The 22,497-nt window shown below is 34.4% G+C and overlaps 1 protein-coding gene across 1 annotated transcript in view; it reads right to left on the bottom strand.

The window, feature by feature from the left end:
* Nucleotides 1-21,360, bottom strand: part of LOC112057758 (peroxidase) — a 41,253-nt gene extending 19,893 nt beyond the window's left edge. Inside the window, exons 1-4 of the mRNA XM_024098301.2 lie at nt 21,206-21,360; nt 9,199-9,363; nt 1,506-1,582; nt 356-446 (exon numbers count right to left, since the gene is read on the bottom strand). Of these exons, the coding sequence (XP_023954069.1) occupies nt 356-446; nt 1,506-1,582; nt 9,199-9,363; nt 21,206-21,216 (344 nt within the window). The 5' untranslated portion in view covers nt 21,217-21,360. The remainder of the gene's footprint in view (nt 1-355; nt 447-1,505; nt 1,583-9,198; nt 9,364-21,205) is intronic.
* Between the last annotated feature and the right edge of the window lie 1,137 nt (nt 21,361-22,497).

Here is a 22,497-nt window from a genome sequence, read left to right as displayed (position 1 = left end):
TAATAACCAAGTATAAAATTAACGTTTAAGTATTTTTTCAGCACATAGCACGACTAAATTGCACTGAAAGTAAGTTTTTTGTATTTTGCAGCAAAATCAATATAACCTCAAAACCGGGAAATATTGGCTTTATATTGCGTTAGTTAAATAGGCCTTGATATCAGCTATCACCCTGTAGAGTATATCTTACTATTTACGGTATGGATTTTGTCCTTCTAGTAGGACCTGTATAGTTGTCCTACAAGAAGGGAGACCTGGCCTAGTATTGGGCCATAAATTTAAGCTCATGATGAGTTATTAGCGATCTGCGAAGTGGTGCTATTAATCAAAATATAACAAAATTAGCTTTACTTACGTTCGTGCTAAGCTAATAGAGATGTCCAGGATAAGTTCTCCAACACTTGCAAAGTCTTCAGCTTTCCAATCGCCCTTAGGCTGTGAAACCACTGTGGAGAAAAACATAGGTATTTTAAGGTTATTAATACTAACATACAATAAATAATTATGTAGTTGAATGTTTGTGTATAAAGTAAGTGTGTAAGATAAGCAGGATTTATATTTGTCTGACGTGTCTTGTCGTGACGCATCAGAACAGAATCGGTATCATATATTTTATATGGCAACGTTTACAGTTATGTGTTGTGACATTTCTGATGTGCAAAATGTATGATACAGATTTTTAGTAGATGCTGCATATAGGCATTGTGTTTTTCTCTGTCACATTTACCTCTAAAGCTGTACTGAAGTACGAAAGCCTGACTCGAAGCAACGTATGGATTTAGTTTGACAGCGACCAGACGAGGGTATAAATTGTGTCCATAAAAATGATTTTACATAGGTAGATAAAGTTGCAGACAACAGCTAGTAGGTACATATTATCAGTAAAACCAACCAGTAGGTGTCTTCAACTCATAAATTTGGTAAAATAATATAAACGATGTCGAAAATGTTAAAGAGTGTTGATTAAATCAAAAACACGAGTAGGTACAAGTTTAAAGATCAAAAATAAAAACACTTATAATGTCACTAGGTCAAATTTAATGCAATCACTCATAATGATTGAATATATAATTATGACACATACTCGTAATTTACTTAAGCGTTAAATTGTAGAAAAAATTATTTCGTTGCATGCCAGAGAGAAATGACACTTTACCTAATTAGTTCGATAATTTGTAATAGATTTTATAAGAATTACATACATACAGATTCATTATGATTATGAGTGATTACATTATATTTGACCAATTAGGTCTATAAAGTTGTATTTATGATTTGGATTTAATTAACAATATTTTTGCCGTATAAATTCATTGTTTCATTTAATTTTTCTTGATTTTTATGAAAAAGAACAAAACTCCATGCGAGTTTTTCTGTTTATTTTATGCATTGTGCTGACTGAATATTATTTATTATTGTTTGACGTAATTTTGTAGAGCAATTTACAATTTTGTAAAACTTTTTCATCAAGGTTATTTTAAATTAAGCATCGAAAGGTTACTTACGAATTCTGTTCCTGGCATCGAGGTAAGCTTGATTGATAGCTTCGTAAGTTATGCAAGTGTGTTGACCATCGTAGGCACTGGAACAAGACAAAATGCAAACCTTCAACAAATTTTCATTTTCGAATACAACATGTAAATGTCTCAAATTGGCTTTTGACTTAGTAAGTACGAAGGCAAAAGGGAATGTTAGACATTTCAAACGAACTAGGCAATATTCTTTAAAAAAATCTTTCCTGGTGTCTTTAATGACTCCGGGGTGCATTTTAATAAAGTATCACGTGACTCAAACGGTGAATGAAAAACATCACGAGGAAACCTGCTTATCAGAGAATTTTCTTTATTGTCTGCGTGTGTGAAGTCTGCCAATACGCATTGGGCCAGCGTGGCGGACTATTGGCCTAACCCCTCTCATTCTGAGAGGAGAATCGAGCTTAGCAGTGAGCCGAATATGGGTTGATAATGATGATAAGGCTATTATCACCCACATTGGAGGCCCACCAAGCCACATTTAAGCAGCGTTCTGGATCCTTTCCTAAAAGGAGGGAGGCCTGACCCTCTAGTGGGCCGTGAAATATGGCTGATAACTATGAAATATAAAGTAACATTTGCCAAATTTTAAATTAAGAACCAACTACAAAAGTAAATACTGAGGGAGAGAAAGATCTTCAATTCTGAATGTTCTTACGAAACGTACATATGCGTTGACCTGCTATAGTGTTAACCACAAACATACTCGTAGTTATTCATTATGTCGTAACACGAATCAATGCTTTCGTCTGCGGACGTCTCACGATGAATTAGGCAACTCGAGCGATCAGTAACCGCGGGATTCACGCTCACTTTCAAAAATCCTTTCGCTCACCGTACACTTATTAGCCATCGGATTGACCGGTTTAACGTGACTATAGGAAGCGGTCTAAGTAAGGTCATCTCGTGTTTTCTCCTTACCAAGCATATACCAACGGTCATTTTCTACTATTATATTTATTTTAGCCTATGTGATCCAAGGTTACGAGATTCTGGGCCAAACTGTAAAATACTGGACATTTCTTTCTTCTAAGTAATTTCAGTATAAAATTTCATGTCAGAGTTGGGGAGTTGCAGGTGTTATTATGCAGTAACAGAAATACATCGTCTGTATTTCAACTGTCTCTATCAGGGTTCATGAGATACAACGTGGTGACAGTCGGACGGATAGACGTACGGACAGAAAGACGGATGGACAGACATACGGACGGATAGACAAACGGACAGTCAGCGAAAGGGTCCCGTTTACCCTTTGTGTACGAAACTCTAAAAATCATTAAAACTGATCGTGCCGTTTCAGTGGGTTCTACTGACACCGACATAATTTTTACGTACTACATTACTTTTTTATTTCTTTATTTGAATGGCTAACTCTGTCTTTATCTGTCAGTTTTATAGCTGTTAGTACTTCCGTGTGATGACACGTTACAAACGGCGAGCAAGTGTGCCTAAGCTTTTGTTTTGTTTTAGAACTACATTCACATAGCTGACTGGCACATAGCTACGTTAATAGCTGTTTGCGAGGCATCTAGCTTTTTCTAGGTTCTCACATTTCCGTGTCAGTCGTACGACAATTACCGGTGGAGGCGTGTGAAATATTACGATCAAATATTGAATAGAAACACGCGGAATACTTTGCGGAAGTTAAAAATGATCACAAGCAATAATTTCATTTTGTTACTTTCCGTGAAATCGTGAAAAATTTGTGTGGCTGGAACTAAGAAAAAATATCAGTCGCGAGCATAACTCCGATTTTATAATATAACTCACATAACATACAAAACCTACATTTTGATGACCGACTAACCATAGCTATCCCTGATAAGCCGCAGAAAGATATTTCTGTGTACGTTTGTCCTCAATGCTATTAAAAAAACATACGCCGAAAATTTATCTACCATCTTCCTATACGATGTTATTTACAAGTTCAGTAGTAATTTCTTGCTAGTTCTTAATTTGAAAAATTCTGCGGTAAAACTAAGTAACTACTTATAAAACTTCAAATGCGAAATTCAAAGAATATAATGAAATATAAGCACGGCTATAGTTCACTATTATAATTATTATCACCAGTTTCAATAACGCCTAAGCATTGAAAAGCCTTCTCTAGCTCTAGGGCACTTTAAATTATTGTTGGAGAGTTTGTGTCTTTCTTGTGATATTGTTTTGCTCCTAACTAACCTAATTCTGTTTATCCTCGATATCATTACTCATACAACATTTCGAAACAATTGAATGTACGAGTAGGTATATAAGTACTTAATAAAACATAATTATTTAGACCGCGTTCATAAATGCATATAATATATGGCTTTAAACGTATTTTATTACAGTTATGTGATTTTATCAGCGATTTTATTACAGACAAAATTTTAGTAGTGTAGTGTAGTGCGTTTATTAATGTACATTAAAAAACATTAATATTGTTCAAAATGGTTAACTTACGTCTTTATCCAACTTTTATCATTTAACGAGTAAAAATAATTTAACTTTTATTAAGCATTTTTGTATGGTCTTAATAAGTATGTTCAGACAATATTTTTAGGTGCAAGGTATGCAAGTTTGTCTTAATTATGGATAATATCAGAACAAGTATTGCCAAATTAGTAACCAGTTAAGGCCAAATCGCATTAAGCTTCAATAGTTCACAGGTGGACTGTAATCCGAGAGGTCTTAAATTCAATTTATATCTATTGCACTATTGTTAAAAACACCTATTCTTATAGGTGTTGTTTACACTCGTCGTAGAACTTTTTGCATAATAACATACATACAAAGTCGCCAAAAAACGTCTCCACTCAATGAGTGCCAAACACAACTTCTTGGCATTCAATTCAGGTAGTGCAATGAATTTTATTGAATATTGGACTATATTTAAAGGACTTTAGGTATAATTTTCTTTACCAATAATTCTAAAAACTTTAAAAAAAAAGTTATTAAGTGAAATTTTCTACATGATTGTGCGTCCTTTTATTATAAGAGGTCAATGCCTATAACTCATCTTATTCGAATTTTAACTTAATTAAAATATCACTAACAATGAAATGACTATAGAAACGAAATATATTGTAGTAACTTTACAGAATTCAGAGTCTTTTACCAATACCATCACCCAAATAAAATGTGCGACAATAGTCCAATCGGCAAGGATCGAACGCTACATCCCTCAGAATATACTCTAGCTCCATAATCGTTGATCTATTGAGATTATCCGACGATTACTTTCTCGTCTAATGTCTTTGTGCATCTAACGGGCCGGCCCTAGTCTGTCCACACGACCGACATTAATCCTGGCGGTATTTCACAAGCGATAATCGAACATACCGTTCCTAAACCTATACGGTATCTTAACGGTGATTTTTGTATAAATAATTTATAAACGCCTTAACGTTAGCCTCTCCAACTTTCTAGCTATTATGACGGCCTCGCCTATGGATGTTTGCTATAAAAATCGCCCACCCGTATTGGAATACAATTTTTAATCTATAATCTTGTGTTTTGTGTCTTTATTTAACTTCATAACTTGACCAGCTGGCCTATTCACTAACTTAAGTTTTTAGGCACTTAATATAATTAACATCAAACCAATAGCTACCGCATTTTTCACATTCCGTAAAGCCAATATTATTGTTAACAAAAATTACAATGTAAAACACTTGTTAGTAATTTTAATCAGTTAGCAATATTGAATACGAAATCACGGGACTTAAGAATTACTAACATAGATTTTTCGTGTATATCCATTATAGTTATTCAAAGTTAGAGAATATGCCTATAGGTGCGTATGTCTGGGATGAATCTTGAAAACTTTATAAGAACCAGTTATAAATTGATAGTACTACCTACTTGTCTAACTTCGATAACAATGCAATAATATAACACGATAGGGACGATCTGTTGACGGAGTCGAAAAGTGGATACTTTTAATTAAATATAATAAAAAACAAACACTGTTATTACGTAGTATATAATCATAAAAGCTCGTTTTTTTAAATACCTTTAAATATTATTTCATAAGACCGTTATGCTTCTAAAAAAGACTTAAAAGCTTTTTTTCATTTTTAACTGTCACTTTAAGGTCGTTATTACATTTAAATAACCTTTTAATTTTTTATACCGCTGCAGCTTGCTCTTTGCGATAATTGATCGCATTATGAAATTATGGAGTTGCACAAATAAACTTGATTTCAATTTAGTGGTTACATAATATTCTGATGTCTAGACAATAAATGTTTATACTTGTGAGTATCCTAGAGTGGTTTTCAATATTTTAACACTATTTTTTGTTTCAGAAAATATAATTACAGAGATAAATAAAGCAGCCAAATAAAATTTTAATTGTTATAGGTATAATGTCTAAACTCACGTTATTACTATTATAACTATTTCATTTATTTATTACTTCTTTTTTTTTATATTTTTAACAATATAAGTATAAAATACAAAACATTATTAAAAATTTATAAAAAAAAATTCACCCTCCCGCTGCGGGACATTTGAGTGTCCAAGCAACCGGTGGTCAGGGCTCCAGAGTGAGGAACCTCCTCACAATACGCACCGTCTCAAGAATCTCTGCCTTTTGTATCCGACTCTTGATCCAACAGTTAAGCGAAAGCTTCTTAAGGTGTTGGTTGGAGCTTTCGCTTAATAACTATTATTATTACTATTATAAGTCCCGAGAAGTCACCCGGGATGCTTTTTCTTAAAGATTTTGTAACGGTATTGAACTCTAGAAACGGCCTTTAAGAAGCTTAAAAAGAAAATGTGAAAATTTGCACTTTAGGGCAAAAAAAAACACCTTTGAAACCTGCTATCTCCTAAAGCCACCAAGCTCTGTTAGTTGCGTACCTTACATACTTATGGTATCAGTAGGAGCATGGACAGACAAGATTTTAGCTTTTATATAAAGACTTTCATTGTATAATAAATATTAACTAATATGTATTACAAATGCAAATATGTGTCACTTTGTTAGTTACACTTTCACGCTTAAAACAATAAACAGATTTTAAAAAATCTTTCACCATTGGAAAGCTACATAGTGATCAATACAAGCTATATTTTATCATCGTATTCTCACAGGAACGGGATCTACGCAGATTAAACCACAGTTAGCCGGCTAGTAACATTGTAAACTTTTATAATTTTTCATTATAACATTTCGAGTAGTTGTGATAAAACAACAAAAGTACTGTACACGTTTTAGCGATTCATCTTCATTTACACAATATGCTAATGAATCATGTGACCGGAAAAGCAAAACAAAAACTGGGTCACTAACATAAAAACATCGAAGGCAGTAGAATGTAAACCGATCGGAGAACGATGACCCCACGTGATTTAAGTTATGTAAATGCTAACGATCATTCTATTATTATGTTATTATTTTATTCGCGTTGGAAGATTCATGCATGCGACTCTGTAAAAGACTGATGCAACTTCCATAGCTAGTACAGAAATATCAGATTCTAAATGAACATTACAAAATTAAAGTTAAAATTAAAGTGTGTGTGTGTGTGGGTGTGTGTATGTGTGTGTATGTGTGCGTGCGTGTGCGTGCGTGTGTTTTTCAGGATATAAGTTTTAATAAGGATTCTACTTCTTCATAATTCAGTGACGATAAATATTTAAATAATCATGGTTATGAGCACCTACTGCAGGCCAGATTAAAATCGATGCCTTTCCTTTATTTTTATTTTAAAAGGAGGATATGCTATACTTTACATTTTATTCTTCTAAAGGTCCTTTAATTCAATTCAATTCGTTCAAAAAATCAATCAATTCTCATAGCGACTTTGTAAAAGACTGATGATTTATATGCAACTTATCATCATCGTTTTGAACACCAATCATCCATCAATCATCATTATCAGCGGATGATATTTTACGTTGTCTTGTGTTGTAATCAAAAATAAATCTAGTATTGGGTGAGTTAGAAAAAACTATTTGTTTTTGTTTATTTTAATTCTTCAAGGAATTACATCTTTAACGACAATATACCAACTAGAAGTAAGCAAAAAAAATCAATGTGTGTATTTTGAGCCTTGGATGATCTGAGATCATTGGAGCATTTGAGAAACAATCGAGTTTCTGAGGTCTTGAAATTAAAATATTTAAGTATCTAGATTTATTTCGCCACATTTTACACTATTCAATCATATATCATTTATATTTAACTCAAGACATGGTATTCTTTTCATAATTAACAATATGCATACTAAATGCAATTTACACGCATTACGCGATTTATAACCGAGATAAAGAAATAAAGCTGTTTATTCGCGAACAAACGGTCAAAAAAGACGTGACCGAGTTTGGCGTGAGATAAAGAAAGTACTGTAATTAGTGTAAGCAGTAAGTGTGTCAAGTTTGCAAGGTATGGTGATGCAATGGTGTTAAAACTTCATAAATAACGTGTGATAAAACTTTATGCAATTAATTATTATCATAACAAAATTGCTAACAAAATGCATATTAAATACAATTTTACATTAAATCATCATCATCATTAACAATCCATATTCGGCTCACTTTTGACCAGGAGTGTCATCTTTAAGAGATGTTAGGCTAATAGTCTACCACGCTAGGCCAATGCTTGGCAGACTTCATAAACGTAGAGAAATAAGAAAATTCTCAGGTGTGCAGGATTCCTCGCGATGTTTTCTTTACGGTCAGAGACAAGTGATATTTAAGAAATTAAATAACGGATAAGCGGATAGCTAATCTATACTAAAATTATAAAGCTGAAGAGTTTGTTTGTTTGTTTGATTGAACGCGCTAATCTCTACTACTACTACTGGTCCGATTTGAAAAATTCTGTCAGTGTTAGATAGTCCATTTATCGAGGAAGGCTATAGGCTATATTTTATCACCGTATTCCTACGGGAATGGGAACCACGCGGGTGAAACCGCGCGGCGTCAGCTAGTAAGAGATCAAGCTGTTTATTCGCGAACAAACGGACAAACAAGACGTGACTTAGTTAGGCGTGATATAAAGAAAGTACTGTAATCAGCGCAAGCGGTAAGTGTGTCAAGTTTGCAAGGTAGGGTGTGATGCAATGGTGTTAACATGTGTATGTCTCACGCTCTTACCGCCCGCGACATTGGATCTAGGCAGGTACTGACATCGACATTTAACTTGTCACGTATTGATACGTTTTATATACCAAATGTTAATTAAGGCAGTTCTTAAGTGAAGGATTTATGTGATAGTCTGATTTCGATCTCGTCTGATGCTACTTACGTGATATAGTTTAGTCTGTATTGAGATGATAGTGATGAGATTTAATTGGGGCGTAATCAAAGAGGCTAACTAACAAAGGCTTGTCAATATCCTATCCTGACGACTGAGTTGACATGATTCAGTTGATATCGTGCGACTCATAAAGATAAAAGTGAGACAGACAATTATATTATGACTTATGCTCCTTATGCTTATTTATGTTAACAATCAAATATGTTTGACAAAGCTAGTCAAACTTGTTTGACAAAAGCTTAAAACAAATTCGCAGACGACTAACATGTTTGAATTTACAGAATAAGACGTTTAACATACTTAAGGACTGAGAATTAAATGAAGCATCTATCAGTTTTAAGTAATGGGGCCTGACGTCTGTCAATGCATAGTCTACGTAGTCAATCATATAAATGAAAGAATGATACTTACAAGTTGCCTTTCAATAAGTTGAGGCTGTAGTCATACGCGGAGGATCTGCCCGGGCCCGTGAGGTAGAGGGCGCAGTCATCATCAGCAGTTGCGGTGAGCGGCGCCAGTGGTGTCAGCGGTGTCAGTGACGTCGCGTACACGACACACAGCGCTACGAGGAGCGCTCTGGAACAATAAACAAATACCTTTAGAGTATATTACCATGGATGTTGGGAGTTTCAAGTACCCCACAGCCGTACGCGCGGTGTTGGTCAACCCACCACTATGTGGACTCGTGACATCAAGCGGGCGGTCCCTGTTTAGGGAATATATGACCTCTCGGTGTGAGTCTGGCTCTTTTACCGTTGAGATATTGAGGAAATGCGATTTAATCCGTGGTATTTGGAAGCCTTTACAAGATGCCTATGGCCAGCTGTAGACGTCTATCATCACTTTAAGGTGCTTTAGAGAGCATGCAGTTCCGGTTATCGTGAAAACTGGTTACGATCGTAACAGAGTCAAACATTATTATCCTAAGAAACTGAACAAGCCTTGGATTTATATGATGGGACTAAGCTTCAAAATTAACTGTGCCTTGTATGGCGACACGAAGTATATTATAAATAGTAGAACTGTTTTCGGTAAAACTCATCACCCGGGAGCTTGTATTGACAGAGGTGAGAGGCTTGTATTGTAGGGCTCAAGTATATTTACTGAGTGTGCTTTGTACTGTTCTTATGCTTGCCTACACAATAACAGTATTATTAGTGTGTTGCTCACAAAGCGATCTCATCCATAACAACTATTAACTTTGATAGATGACTGTAAAGTAGGAGAATGCAAAAACCATTTGTTAGACGATGCAAACGCAAGAAATGCTGTCGAAAATTGCTAGACTCAATACTTGTGTTAGAAACAGTTTCGTTAGCTTAAGCTTAATGCAATAAATTCCTGCGATAATTTAGTATTTCTGTGCTCAAGAAATGGGTGTGTCGATTTTGAAACCGCATAACATTATCGAGTAAGTTTTACTATCGCCGATAACTGTCGCTAACACTTAATGAGTCATAAACTGTGGCATTTATAAGCTAATGAATTTGGCAAACTAGTTCCACAATAGAAAAGTATTATATAAGCTTACTTTTGTCTTTATTGGTGGTTTAGACGAATGGTTATAAACGTGAATACTAATAATATAGAGAGGAAAAGTTTGTAAGGTTGTAGGGGATAATCTCTGTATCAATATAAACCCACGTTAGTTTCGTATGTCGCTATGTATCATATTTTAACTACGCGGATGAAATCACGGGGCGTCTGCCAGTTAGGTATATTTTAGACCAAGATTCTTCATCGTTATTACATTGGTAATTGAAAATTTGTCAACTCATATCATATTGTAAAATCACAAATAGAGAATTGAGCTTATATCATATAAGATTGATTTGTGTCATTCTAATACACTGCACAATCAATACCGGTTGATTAATTATAAAATTAATGATATTAGTAGTTACTCAATTATTGCAAAAAGCTTAGCTCTCTCTAGCACAAGAAGCCTTCCGCGCGGTTGTATATTTGTATTTGTTGCGAGATTTGACGCCTTTGTATCTACTCACTAGCCGACGACCCGCGGTCTCACCCACGTAGATCCCGTTCCCGTAAGAATACTGGGATAAAATATAGCCTATGACAATTACAAACATCGTGGCTTAGTGTACTTAATGGTGTTCTCTTGTACTTAATGGAATAAGAGAAATTGGTTTAGTAGATCCAGAGATTACCCCCAAACATGAACACAAACTTTACCTGTTTATAATATTAGTATAAAGTATAGATTAAGTCTCCCATGACGTGGATTCTAACCAAGATAGATTCCACTTAGCCAAAGAAACAGAGTTGCGAATTCTAGAAACGTCCACCCCCTCCGTTAATTTAATTTATAGCACTTGACAGTGATTCTACGCCCCAATTAACTCCCCCATTAAAGAGGCTTATATATAATATACGATTAGAATAAAAGCCTTTGAATATCTTTACTCTATGATGGCGGTATAATCAACCATCCATTAACATACAAAGTAATATCGGGTCAGTTGCGAGAATAGCTAATCATCCTATCGGGGTCGATTGCACTTCTTAAGCAATATTTAATAATTAATTATTGCGTTGTAAAAATGAATATTATGTTTGTATAAATTCGATACGCCAAATCTTTTACCTCCCGCTGGCTTTCATTATCTAGTTTTTCTTACGTAACAAATAACAGATGTGATAAATATCCATATTTAATATAAAAATACTCGAGTGTTTTGAAGGTAATTATTTGATATTCATTTACAGTTATTATTGACTTTTCTGTTGCTTTGTATATATCAAATTATCATGGAAATGTTACAATGTGTCACCATTTTGAAAACATTGAAATTAATTTCGGTAATTGCCATTTAACAACTTATGTATGAAATGACGTCCGGTAGGTCTCATTAAACTGACATCATAAAATTGTGTAAGTATACAAAAACTGGAGCAATCTTTTTTGAAATTAATCATTTCATCTTTATTTTTAAGGTCATGATTTTAATGAAGTTTTAGTCGTTAATTACACTAAATTATGACTTGTTAGCGTTATACTATAGGCTGGAATTTAGCCAACGGAAATTAAACTTCCTTTAACTTAACCAACATAATATAAAATATTTTTACACAAGTATTATATACTCGTATTTTTGTTTTTTAAAAAGAAAATTAGCGGTTTTTGGGTATTACTAACATATATTTTTCTCTTATAATACAATATTGCATACCTACCACAAAAATGTAACGTGTGAGACTTGTATACAGGATTTTATTTCACCCTTTAACTCTTAAACTTTTAAGGTTAAAATTATACCAAACTACGCAGTAAGATTATAAAGAGTACTTATTTCATAAACGCATCTTACCCGTGATTTTTTTAAGCATATTCTCGCTATTCATTTCATTTTTATCCCAACTAAATAAAACAATTATACGGGAATTAAAGTGTGTTGACTGTGCGGTTAATTAGTCTTCAAAATTAGTTTATAATAAGTGTCTATTAAATACAGTAGTGTAAGCGAGTGGAGTAAATTATTGCTTTTACAGAAAACTAGTAGGTATAATTAAGCGAGTTCTGTCACAGAGTTTCCTCATAGGGTTTTTTGCTCCAAAATGTATTTCACCCAGTGACAGTAACCGTTACTACGTTGTAGGCTGTTTGCCGTTGCAAAACTCGTTGCCTGAGGCTCTTGGTTACTCTTGGTTAACAATTTAAGTCAGAAAATTTACCCTATATTCCAATATTAATTGATGCCACAGAACAGCAAACGTAAGACTGACGTTTTTTTGATAGTTGATCAAGTCTAACCTATATCTCTATTTTAGACAGTTTACTAGGAATGATTACTTTAATTATTTTTTAATTTACTTACTTTTATTTTAAACAACAAGTTTATATTTGATATGTATGTTTGTATTTGTTTTGGACTTAAGAATCTATTCGTGTAATATTCTGTTTTTCTTACCGCATTAATAGTAATAATTCATTCTGAAGTAAAGAGTGTATTTGGAACAAATGGCTATGTGTTATTCTAGGACACTGCGGTTTCGTATTTTGTTGTGGTTAAATTTTTTCATGTTTTCTAAAAGAAAAATGCTACATATAAATATGACTAATATTCCCGTTTAAGAAATTAAATATCACGTGTCTCAAAACGGTGAAGGAAAATCATCGTGAAAAAACCTGCATACCAGAGAATTTTCATGATTCTCTGCGTGTGTGAAGTCTGCCAATCCGCATTGGGCCAGCGTGGTGGACTATTGGCCTAACCCCTCTCACTCTGAGAGGAGACTCGAGGGTTGATAATGATGATGATGATGAATGTTCCAGTTTCCTTCTAATTATTCGGAAAAGACTGTGTTAGAAGTGGATATGATAATAGTCCAGCGAACCGCCACCTCCTAACTACTAACTAAGCTTCAATTGCCACTCAGGTTTGTTACTATTTCGCTGCATAGAGCGAAACTTTGTTATCAATGCGCAATAGTATTTTTTTAACCTAGGACGCTACAAAACTGGCACTGACGCGGCGCAAAAACAAGACGCCGTCTCATAAAATATGATCTTGTTTACTTCGGTGTGTAGAGTAGAGGTAAACATCTAAGTACAGGATACACTGATTAGTTTTACTACTGTGTACGTTAGCCATCGATTTCCGTTACAATATAGACTCGATGACCTCGTCTTAGAATGTCATCAGTTATGTTTTCAGCCTTTCACTTTTTTTTAAAGATGTCATTACTCAATAACGTTATAAAAAGTGTCATTGAAAAGTTTAGCCCGCATCGAAAGTTCAAGGACCAAAATTACGTACTGGACTTACGATGCGTTATTTATTTTATTTTATTTCCGAGGTATTCAATCACGATTCGCTTATTTATTTAAACATATTTGACATCCGTAATTTGAAATGATTGCATTTGATCATTGCATTTCATCAGTCCTCAAAAGACTTGAACGTACAAAATTTGTTTCTGTACATAACAAATTTTGGATTATAATGTACTTAGGTAAAAAGCCTAAACTTGATTTAAATACGAAAAAGGCTGCATATTTACAAATATTGTTTTTTTTTTACTTTGATAACACATCTACTCTTTGAAGCTATAAGTATAAGTTAATAATATTTCTACATGTTAAGTATTAAGTAATTAAGTAACTATCACTGGAAGTAGGTAAAAGTTACTGAGAAGGTAACGTAACCATGAGAGTCCTTTCTCTGTGATGTGATTCTAAAGGTTAAAACTTTTTAAAAAGTGATGATTTCACAATACCCTGAGAAACTTTATTCTCTACCTTTTAACAAAGGTACATAAAGAATATTCTTCAAAGTATTTCATGAATGTACTGTAATGTAAAGTGAACAATATTAATCTTTATGCTTCAAGTTTTTCTTAATACGATTTCTTATATCCTTCCGTTCCATTAACATTGTATTAAAACTTGTAAGTAAGTACTTAATCGGAGGTCGAATCTAAAGTGTGTTCGTACTGTATGATATTATCGATTTATCTGGTTTTAATGAATTAAGTATTAGTTTGTGAAACATACGATATATGGTATTGGTTTTGGTTGGTTATGTACTTGAGTACAGCTTAATAAATCAGTGCACACAAATTTAGAATTCTATTAAAATGTTATCATTTGTATGTGTTGCAATGTTATTAATTGTTTACTAAGTATTTTGTTACGAATCATAAAAAATTATAACAGTGGTTGTGCCTAATTATTTACTTTGCTATTGTCCGACTTTATAAAGTATTAGTTATATTTATTTAAATAATGTTTTAATTTTTTAAAGATATTCAATGACAAGGTAGACTTAGACTACCATCTCACCGGATGTTAAGTAACAATGCAGTCTAAGATGTCTTGGCGACACGTCTTTGCCTGTAGGGTGACAACTAGCCACGATCTGTGCCCGATTACATTAACTTGAAGCCCTAAGCAATCTTCCCCTGTGTGCCCCGCCATCCTTATGTGAACTACAAAGGATTAATAAAAAAAATTAATAATTCAAAGCGGTAGGCTTTGGCCGTGGCCCGAGCAGACCATAGAAACAAGACCAGATTTGAGCCAACATTGAAACTATAAAACCCTAAACTGACGGCCTCCGTGGCGCAGTGGTACGTAAAGGCGCGATTGTCTTGGTTCGATTCCCGGCTGGGCCGATTGAGGGTTCTTAATTGGTCCAGGTCTGGCTGGTGGGAGGCTTTGGCCGTGGCTAGTTACCACTCTACCGGCAAAAACGTACCGCCAAAAGATTTAGCGTTCCGGTACAATGTCGTGTAGAAACCGAAAGGGATGTGGATTTTCATCTTCCTCCCAGCTTCCATCTTAGATTGCACCACCACTTACCATCAAATGACATTGTTGTTAAAATTAGGTAGCCAAGTAATAATAGTAAAAAATCACTAATTCGAGCTAGGAATCGAACCGAGGACTTCTCTGTTGAGAACCAACTGCATCAGAAAGGTCGTAAACTTACATATTTTTTTCAATTATTCGATAAAACCTGTAACTTTAGCGACCTTACTATAAACAGTTCAAGTCGTAATGCTAACCACTTTTTTATGAACCGTAGACATTGGATAAATAATTAATATCATTTTAATCATAAGTATTATGTGGTATTTATCTCTTATTTTATTTACATTAACTGCTACTTCGTAGTATGTATTTGTTTTAAATGCTGGATTTTGCTAACACAAGGTAAATTGGTACTTTACAAAGTAAACCACATTATTACCTGCGCTATAGAGGTAGTCAAAACCGTTAATTATTATTAAACGTGTTAATTATTGTTAACTATCCGACGCATCGCGGTATCACTAACTATAGCTAGTGATCTCAAAAATAACGTGACTTTATAGTGGTAAAAGAATTTTCAAAATTGATTCAGTAGATCCAGAGCTAACCCCCTAAATTACTTTGCCTCTTTATAATATTAGTGTACTCGTAGATATATAAAAAGTAGCCTTAGACACTCGTAGCTAACGAGTTTTAAGATTAGTTTGTCCAGCAAGTTGGTCAAAATCAAAAGTAAGTTATAGGTAAACATTTTAAAAGCACCTGTTTTGTTTAAACATTAAGAATTTGGATGTGATTCACTTCATGGTCAAAATTATAATGTATGTCAGCCACTGACGATCAAGTAAGCTTACATGCCTCCAGCGGCGGCTTGACAGTCGATAAAACTGATCGTGTGTTGGTCACAATATCATTCACATCGCGATGACAATCACTTTTATTGGATAAGTCTTTAACGCTGCAGTCATGTGAGCTTACTTGATCGTCAGTGGCTGACATTACGAGTATGTTTCTAGATACTATCACCATACCTCGATTTGATTTAGTGCTAGTTAGTGTAACATATTCCCATATCGTGACCATTTGTTGGTTGGACCGAGTATACGTATAATTAAATATCTACCTATTCGTGGTACACCTGGTTGGTACTATGCGAAGTAATTTGTTGCTGTGATTTATGTGAGTCGTTGGAATGTTTATTTAATCCACTGAATTAATCAGCTAAGTTTGTTTCTCCTTGACGCAACTACTGAACCGATTTGGTTATCAATAGAGATGTTCTAAGTTAAATTCCCAGCTCGGGTAAGTTTAGTATTTTACATTTCTCAAATTACCTCAGGTAGGCATCCGTCGTGGCTAGTAACCACCCTACCGGCAAAGACGTACTACCAAACGAATACGGTACTATGCGATCATTGTTTTGTGATCATCAATTAAAATGCATATAACAATTTACATATTTTAGTGACTTTAAATTTTTAAATAATTGTAATTTACTACAATCCTAGCTACCATAGATGTAATAAAAAGTCCAGATACCGTCTCCTGAACTAAAATCTGACGCACCCTAATGACGCCAGTTCGTACGTACACGCCGACACACACAGATGCACATATGAAGAAAGACGACCGCCATTAATTTCCTATATCTGACAATACACTTCACACTCACACCTAGATACTCGGCGCTACTATGGTGCTTCAGTTGTTTAAAAGCGAGATACCGTCTGCCTATTTTTGAAGTCTATGACTGCTACTAAACTTGTGTCTAGTACCAATCAGTTTTAATATACTCGCAGTGGCGTACATAAGGTTTTCGATCAGGGTATGAACTAGTAATAAAATTAAGCAAACTGTATTTACCAATGAAGACAACTCTTAGGGTATGCAATATGCATGTATGAAATGTTTTTGAGGTGTTAATAAGTTGCTTACTAATTGGATTCACAGATCACTTGGGCAACTTATATTTGGACATCGAAATTAATTAATAAACTAGCAGCGCATATTTTAACACCAAACTTAAATTAGTTTTAGTTAATCAAACTCATCTGTTTGCATAATTAATTTTACGAATACTCATCACCTTTTTTCGTATTGAAATTTAAAAACAAGATGGTTTAGTCGTATTAACACTGCATATAATCGCCAATATAATAAACTAGCTATGCGCCGAGGTTTCATCATTATCCTCATTGACAAGCGATGTCTAGCTCACTGCTGAGCACGAGTCTCCTCTCAGAATGAGAGGGGTTAGGCTAATAGTCCACCACGCTGTCTTCCATTCTGTTGAGAATTAAGAAAATTCTCAGATATGTAGGTTTCCTCACGATATTTTTCCTTCACCGTTTGAGACACGTGATATTTAATTTCTTAAAATGCACATAACTAAAAAGTTGAAGTTACATGCTCTCATTATGAGAGGAGACTCGTGGTCAACAATGAGTCGAATATGAGCTATTAATGATGATGATGATGATGAATCTAAGGCTGCCAATTTGCACTGGATCAGCGTAATAAGGCTCTAAGCTCTAATATCTATAAGGAAGGAGCCCTGGCCCTATAGTAGAGCGATGAAATATGCTCTTATACCTTATTTTTTCTTATTGTGAAAGAATACAATGGGGAAATTAAACTAACTTATCCTAATAACTATAGAAATCATGTCCACCTGGAATGGTGGCAAGAATACTGGCTGCATTTCCGCGCTGGACAGCCACACTGATCTTTTGCGCAAAAAATGAGCCAGCCCTTCTGTCACCAATCGCAGTTGCCTTGACTGGTGATCGAATTATTTTATTTATATATTTAGCGATTCGGTGAAATTTTTTGGCACTGCGACTCCATGGCCCAAGGGTCTCCACGGCAAAAGGTACAAATATGTAACTCTCAGTCAAAAAGGCATACTTGAGCCACTTAACGGTTTCAGCTTTTTCTACTGCCTTTCTTTTACCTTACTTGTAGTATAATAATATTTTGTGAGGTGACTATTTCCATTAGGTCACACAAATTACATACGTTTTAATGTTATGTACTTGTTACTTAATCGATTTTAATATTTATATCAATAGTGATTTATGTTCGACATGAAACCGTTTTTGTGTTGTGGAATATTTCGAGAGTCTATTGACCCACTAGCCGTTGACTGCGTCTGCATCTTATTATGTTTTAACGAATTTCTTTGAAAAATGTTATTTGATCTGGGTTTCTTTGCTACATTTATATTAGATTGTATTGAAATACATATACTGATTTGAAAAACAGCGAAACTATTCGTAAATTCAATTATTCATTTTGTTGAAAAACATTTTATTTAGCTAGTATAAATAAATAAATGTTATGTATTCTGAATGTCAACTATAGATATATTTTGACATAATTTATTTATTTTTACTTATTATGTAAACTACATAAAAAGATCATTTAATAGTAAATTCCAGTGAACAGAATTAGATAAAACAAAGAAATGTTATGAACTTTTTGTTCTATAATGTAATTTAAAACTATATATATTTAAAAGTGGGTGACTGAAGTCATTACAAAGTTTTAACTTTCTAAAGATTCCAGTCTTATTTATTGCTTTTTTTAAGAAATCTAAATTGCCTAACAAGCAATAACGTGAATTTACCTATTATTTTGATTGGAGAAATCGGTAACTTTATGTTTAGCGTTTTATATCCCTGTTGATTCGTTACTTCATAATAATTTATATAGGTGGACAATTATCCTTAAAGATATAAAGGTAAAAGTCAAACATTAGTACCCTAAGCTCGCCAACCCGCATAGGAGCAGTAGGGTGGGCCCAAATCTCTCATTTATAAGGTCGGCCCTTATTGTGACCCTATTGTGGGTTATAAAAAATGGCTGACGATCTTATAATATAGAAATGAACTGCTAAATGTGTAGCTAAATGCAAATCTCGATTACAGCTGAACCAATTTCAATAATTATTTTTTAAGAATATTTGTTAAAGTATGGTGGTGGAGGGCCAAATTTTAAAAATTGCCTAAAATAGTCCTAAAAAACTTTTCAATACTCCCATACAAACGATTCGTATTAATACTCAAAAGTTAATTTGAACTTTAAAAACATACCATAAAGTTCAATTGTTAGTGTAGTGTAGGGTAGGGATAGGGTCGGTACGGGTAGGAAAGGGTAGGGTAGGGTAGATGTAAGGTAGAGGTAGGGTAGGAGTAGAGACAGGGTAAGGTTAGGGAAGAAGTCCACATAAGTCTAAGCGAAGCTTGATCGGGTCCGCTAATGATGATATAAATAATAAATATATAGCGAGGAAACATAGTCCACGTCTAGACAAAAGATTTAACATTCACAATTCATTTCACAGATTCGTATCTCCAAAGGAAGCGTAACGTTGAATTGCGATTACATTCAAAAATGGTTTGTCATGTTTTTTTATAACTGTTGAATTACATCAAAGCTACAATATGAACTGGTTATGTCATCTAACAGCGCACATCGATTATGAAACTTATCATTTGCTAAAATAAAGTTCATTTTGCCTTGCTATGTTACTTTGGACCTTTGACCTGCCACAAGTACTCCACTTTCGCTGTCTGCTAAAAGCTATATGTAATTATAATCTCATATAATATGGTTTCTAGTTTGAGAATTTTAACCGGTTAGAGGAAGGAGAGATTACCTGTTATTGAAAGTAAAAGTACATATAATTTAAAATTAACGTTTGGTCTAAGTTTTGCAGTGCAAATTTTTTTGCTTCCAAATAATATAACTCGTTTATTGAACCTAATATTATGTAGTAATGAGATTGTTTAGCTGTTTTTAATGTAAGCTGTGTGGATCCTGTTATGTTAATTATTAAATTTTATTCATTCAATTAAGTATTAATTTTTAATGACCTCTCTAACTTTGCCTTGGATCAAACCCAGGACTTAAGAGTCCTGGGTTTGATTTCAAATTCGAGAAATGTAGGGTTTCCTAAATGACCTCAAGATTGGTGTAGTGGTAGGATAATTAATTAATGTAATGTAGATATAGAGCTGGCTAGCCCAGTGAATATGACCTCTGCCTCCGATTCCGGAGGGTGTGGGTTCGAATCCGGTCCGGGGCATACACCTTCAACTTTTCAGTTGTGTGCATTTTAAGAATTTAAATATCACGTGTCTCAAACGGTGAAGGAAAAACATCGTGAGGAAACCTGCATACCAGAGAATTTCCTTAATTCTCTGCGTGTGTGAAGTCTGCCAATCCGCATTGGGCCAGCGTGGTGGACTATTGGCCTAGCCCCTCTTACTCTGAGAGGAGACTCGAGTTCAGCAGTGAGCTGAATATGGGTTAATTATGGTGATGAATGGTGATGATGAGACATAGTATATATATCGATATTTAATATTTAGTTTCTCTACGGAGCAACCAGTCAGAGGTATAAGTTGAAGAAATTATGCCGATTTAAAGTTAACGCGACACACTCTTAGTCTACATCCTCACTAAACATCAGGTGAGAACGCAGTCAATCAGCTCTTCCGAACTTATAGTAGTACAAAAAACATCTTTTTCAATTTCCTAAAATTAGATTTAACTTCTATTAAAAGATTACTTTATAGAACAAAAACGAGCGAAATGAGAAAGAGAAATTAAGGAGATATATGAGTTATACCTCCAGACAACGTTTAGAATAGTTATTCTATCGTACTAAAACTTTCAGCAAAAGCCTCTTAAAAATCAAATTGAGTAGCGATTACTAGGAATGATACTCATTATAGATTTTTGTCTAATTTCACATAAACATTTTTGGCTCATTCAATTTAAATTCCCTATTAATGTAAAATGTGTTATACATTATTATATACAGGGTTATTAAATATTATACACAATTACATACATTATTATATAATAAGTAACTAAATTATTAATAAACTAAAAGCTCGGAGTGGTACGTGCTACGTTTGTAGACGCGTAGCCGCTACGAACAAAATCGTATTTATACAAAAGAGTTCAACGGGCTCGTGAGAGAAAAGTAAGCTATCAATTAATTAACATATTTCTTTAACATTAAATTATTTTATTTACAAATTTTCTTAAAGCTCTTTTAAATAAATGATAAAATAGCATTTACAGTAAACAACAAAATTAATGATGTATAAAATAATACAAATCTTTTACCTCGAAAACATCGTGAACACGAACAACAAAACACAAATAGTTTACAACACTGTCACTAACACGTCAGTACGAAACCATCATCGTCGGCACCAGAGAAACGTGCTGTTGCCGCAGCGTCGCCGATAGCACTGCCGCTGCTTCGCTGCGCTCTCATGAAGACAACAAGAAAGCACGTGACGACCCCGGCGCGGCTGTTATCCGCTAATCAATCATTTATGCACAACTATGAAGAAAATTTCATAGAACAACATTGTAATAGCATCGTTTAAGGTGACATTTTGTTACAGACTACACATGCCGTGGTTTCACCGCAAAATTTCCTGTTCCTTTTTTTACAAAGACAAGTTACACCTCGACTGCGATCTCACTTTGAGGTTGCGACGTGTCTGAGATGGTAGCGGGCTTTCTTAGAAAAGGTACAAGTTTATTCTACCCATAACTCTGACCTCAATAAGAGCCGTGATAGCCCAGTGGATATGATCTCTGCCTTCGATTTCGGAGGGTGTGATTTCGAATCCGTATTCTCCAATACTCCAACTATTCAGTAGTGTGCGTTTTAAGAAATTAAATAACACGTGTCTCATACGGTTAAGGAAAAATATCGTGAGGAAACCTGCATACCAGAGAATTTTCTTAATTCTCTGCGTGTGTGGAGTCTGCCAATCAGCCAGCCAGCGTGGTGGACTATTAGCCTAACCCCTCTTATTCTGAATATGGGTTAATAATGATGATGATAACTCTGTCGGTTTTTACGTGGCAGCATATCGGAACGATAAATCGCATAGCAGTCTTTGCTGTTAGAGTGGTAAATAGCCGTAGTCGATGCCTCCGCCAGACCAGACCAAAGACAATGAAAAAAATATAGAATCTTAAACTGTCTCGAGCTGGGAATCAAATTCAGGGACCTCTTCTTTGTGTACCACAGCACTATCAATTGTTCCAGAGAGTCAATATAAAAATATTGATTCCAGAAAGTCAATATGAAAGTATTGACTTCAGAGAGTCAATATGAAAGTATTGAATCTCTGGAGCAGCTTCAAATACAGTTTTGAATATTAGATATTTCAAACTGTATTTCTAAGCCAAGTTTAATCGACATTCTTTAAGACGTTCCGGTGCTATTTACTAACAATCTTTAAGGTTTAAAATCTTTTTCACATTAAAATGGAACTGACTTCAAAAACGTATTTCAGTTATTTTGATTTCAACAGAAAATTACTAAACCGATTTTCATGAAAATGAAATGGGACCAATCTTGAAGTATACTCTTTCGAACAAAAAAAATGTTCTCA

This window comes from Bicyclus anynana, chromosome 10, assembly GCF_947172395.1.
Source record: "Bicyclus anynana chromosome 10, ilBicAnyn1.1, whole genome shotgun sequence".
Lineage (NCBI taxonomy): Eukaryota > Metazoa > Arthropoda > Insecta > Lepidoptera > Nymphalidae > Bicyclus > Bicyclus anynana.
Note: the sequence above shows the minus strand (reverse complement) of the source record. Positions and strands in the feature narration are given on the sequence as shown.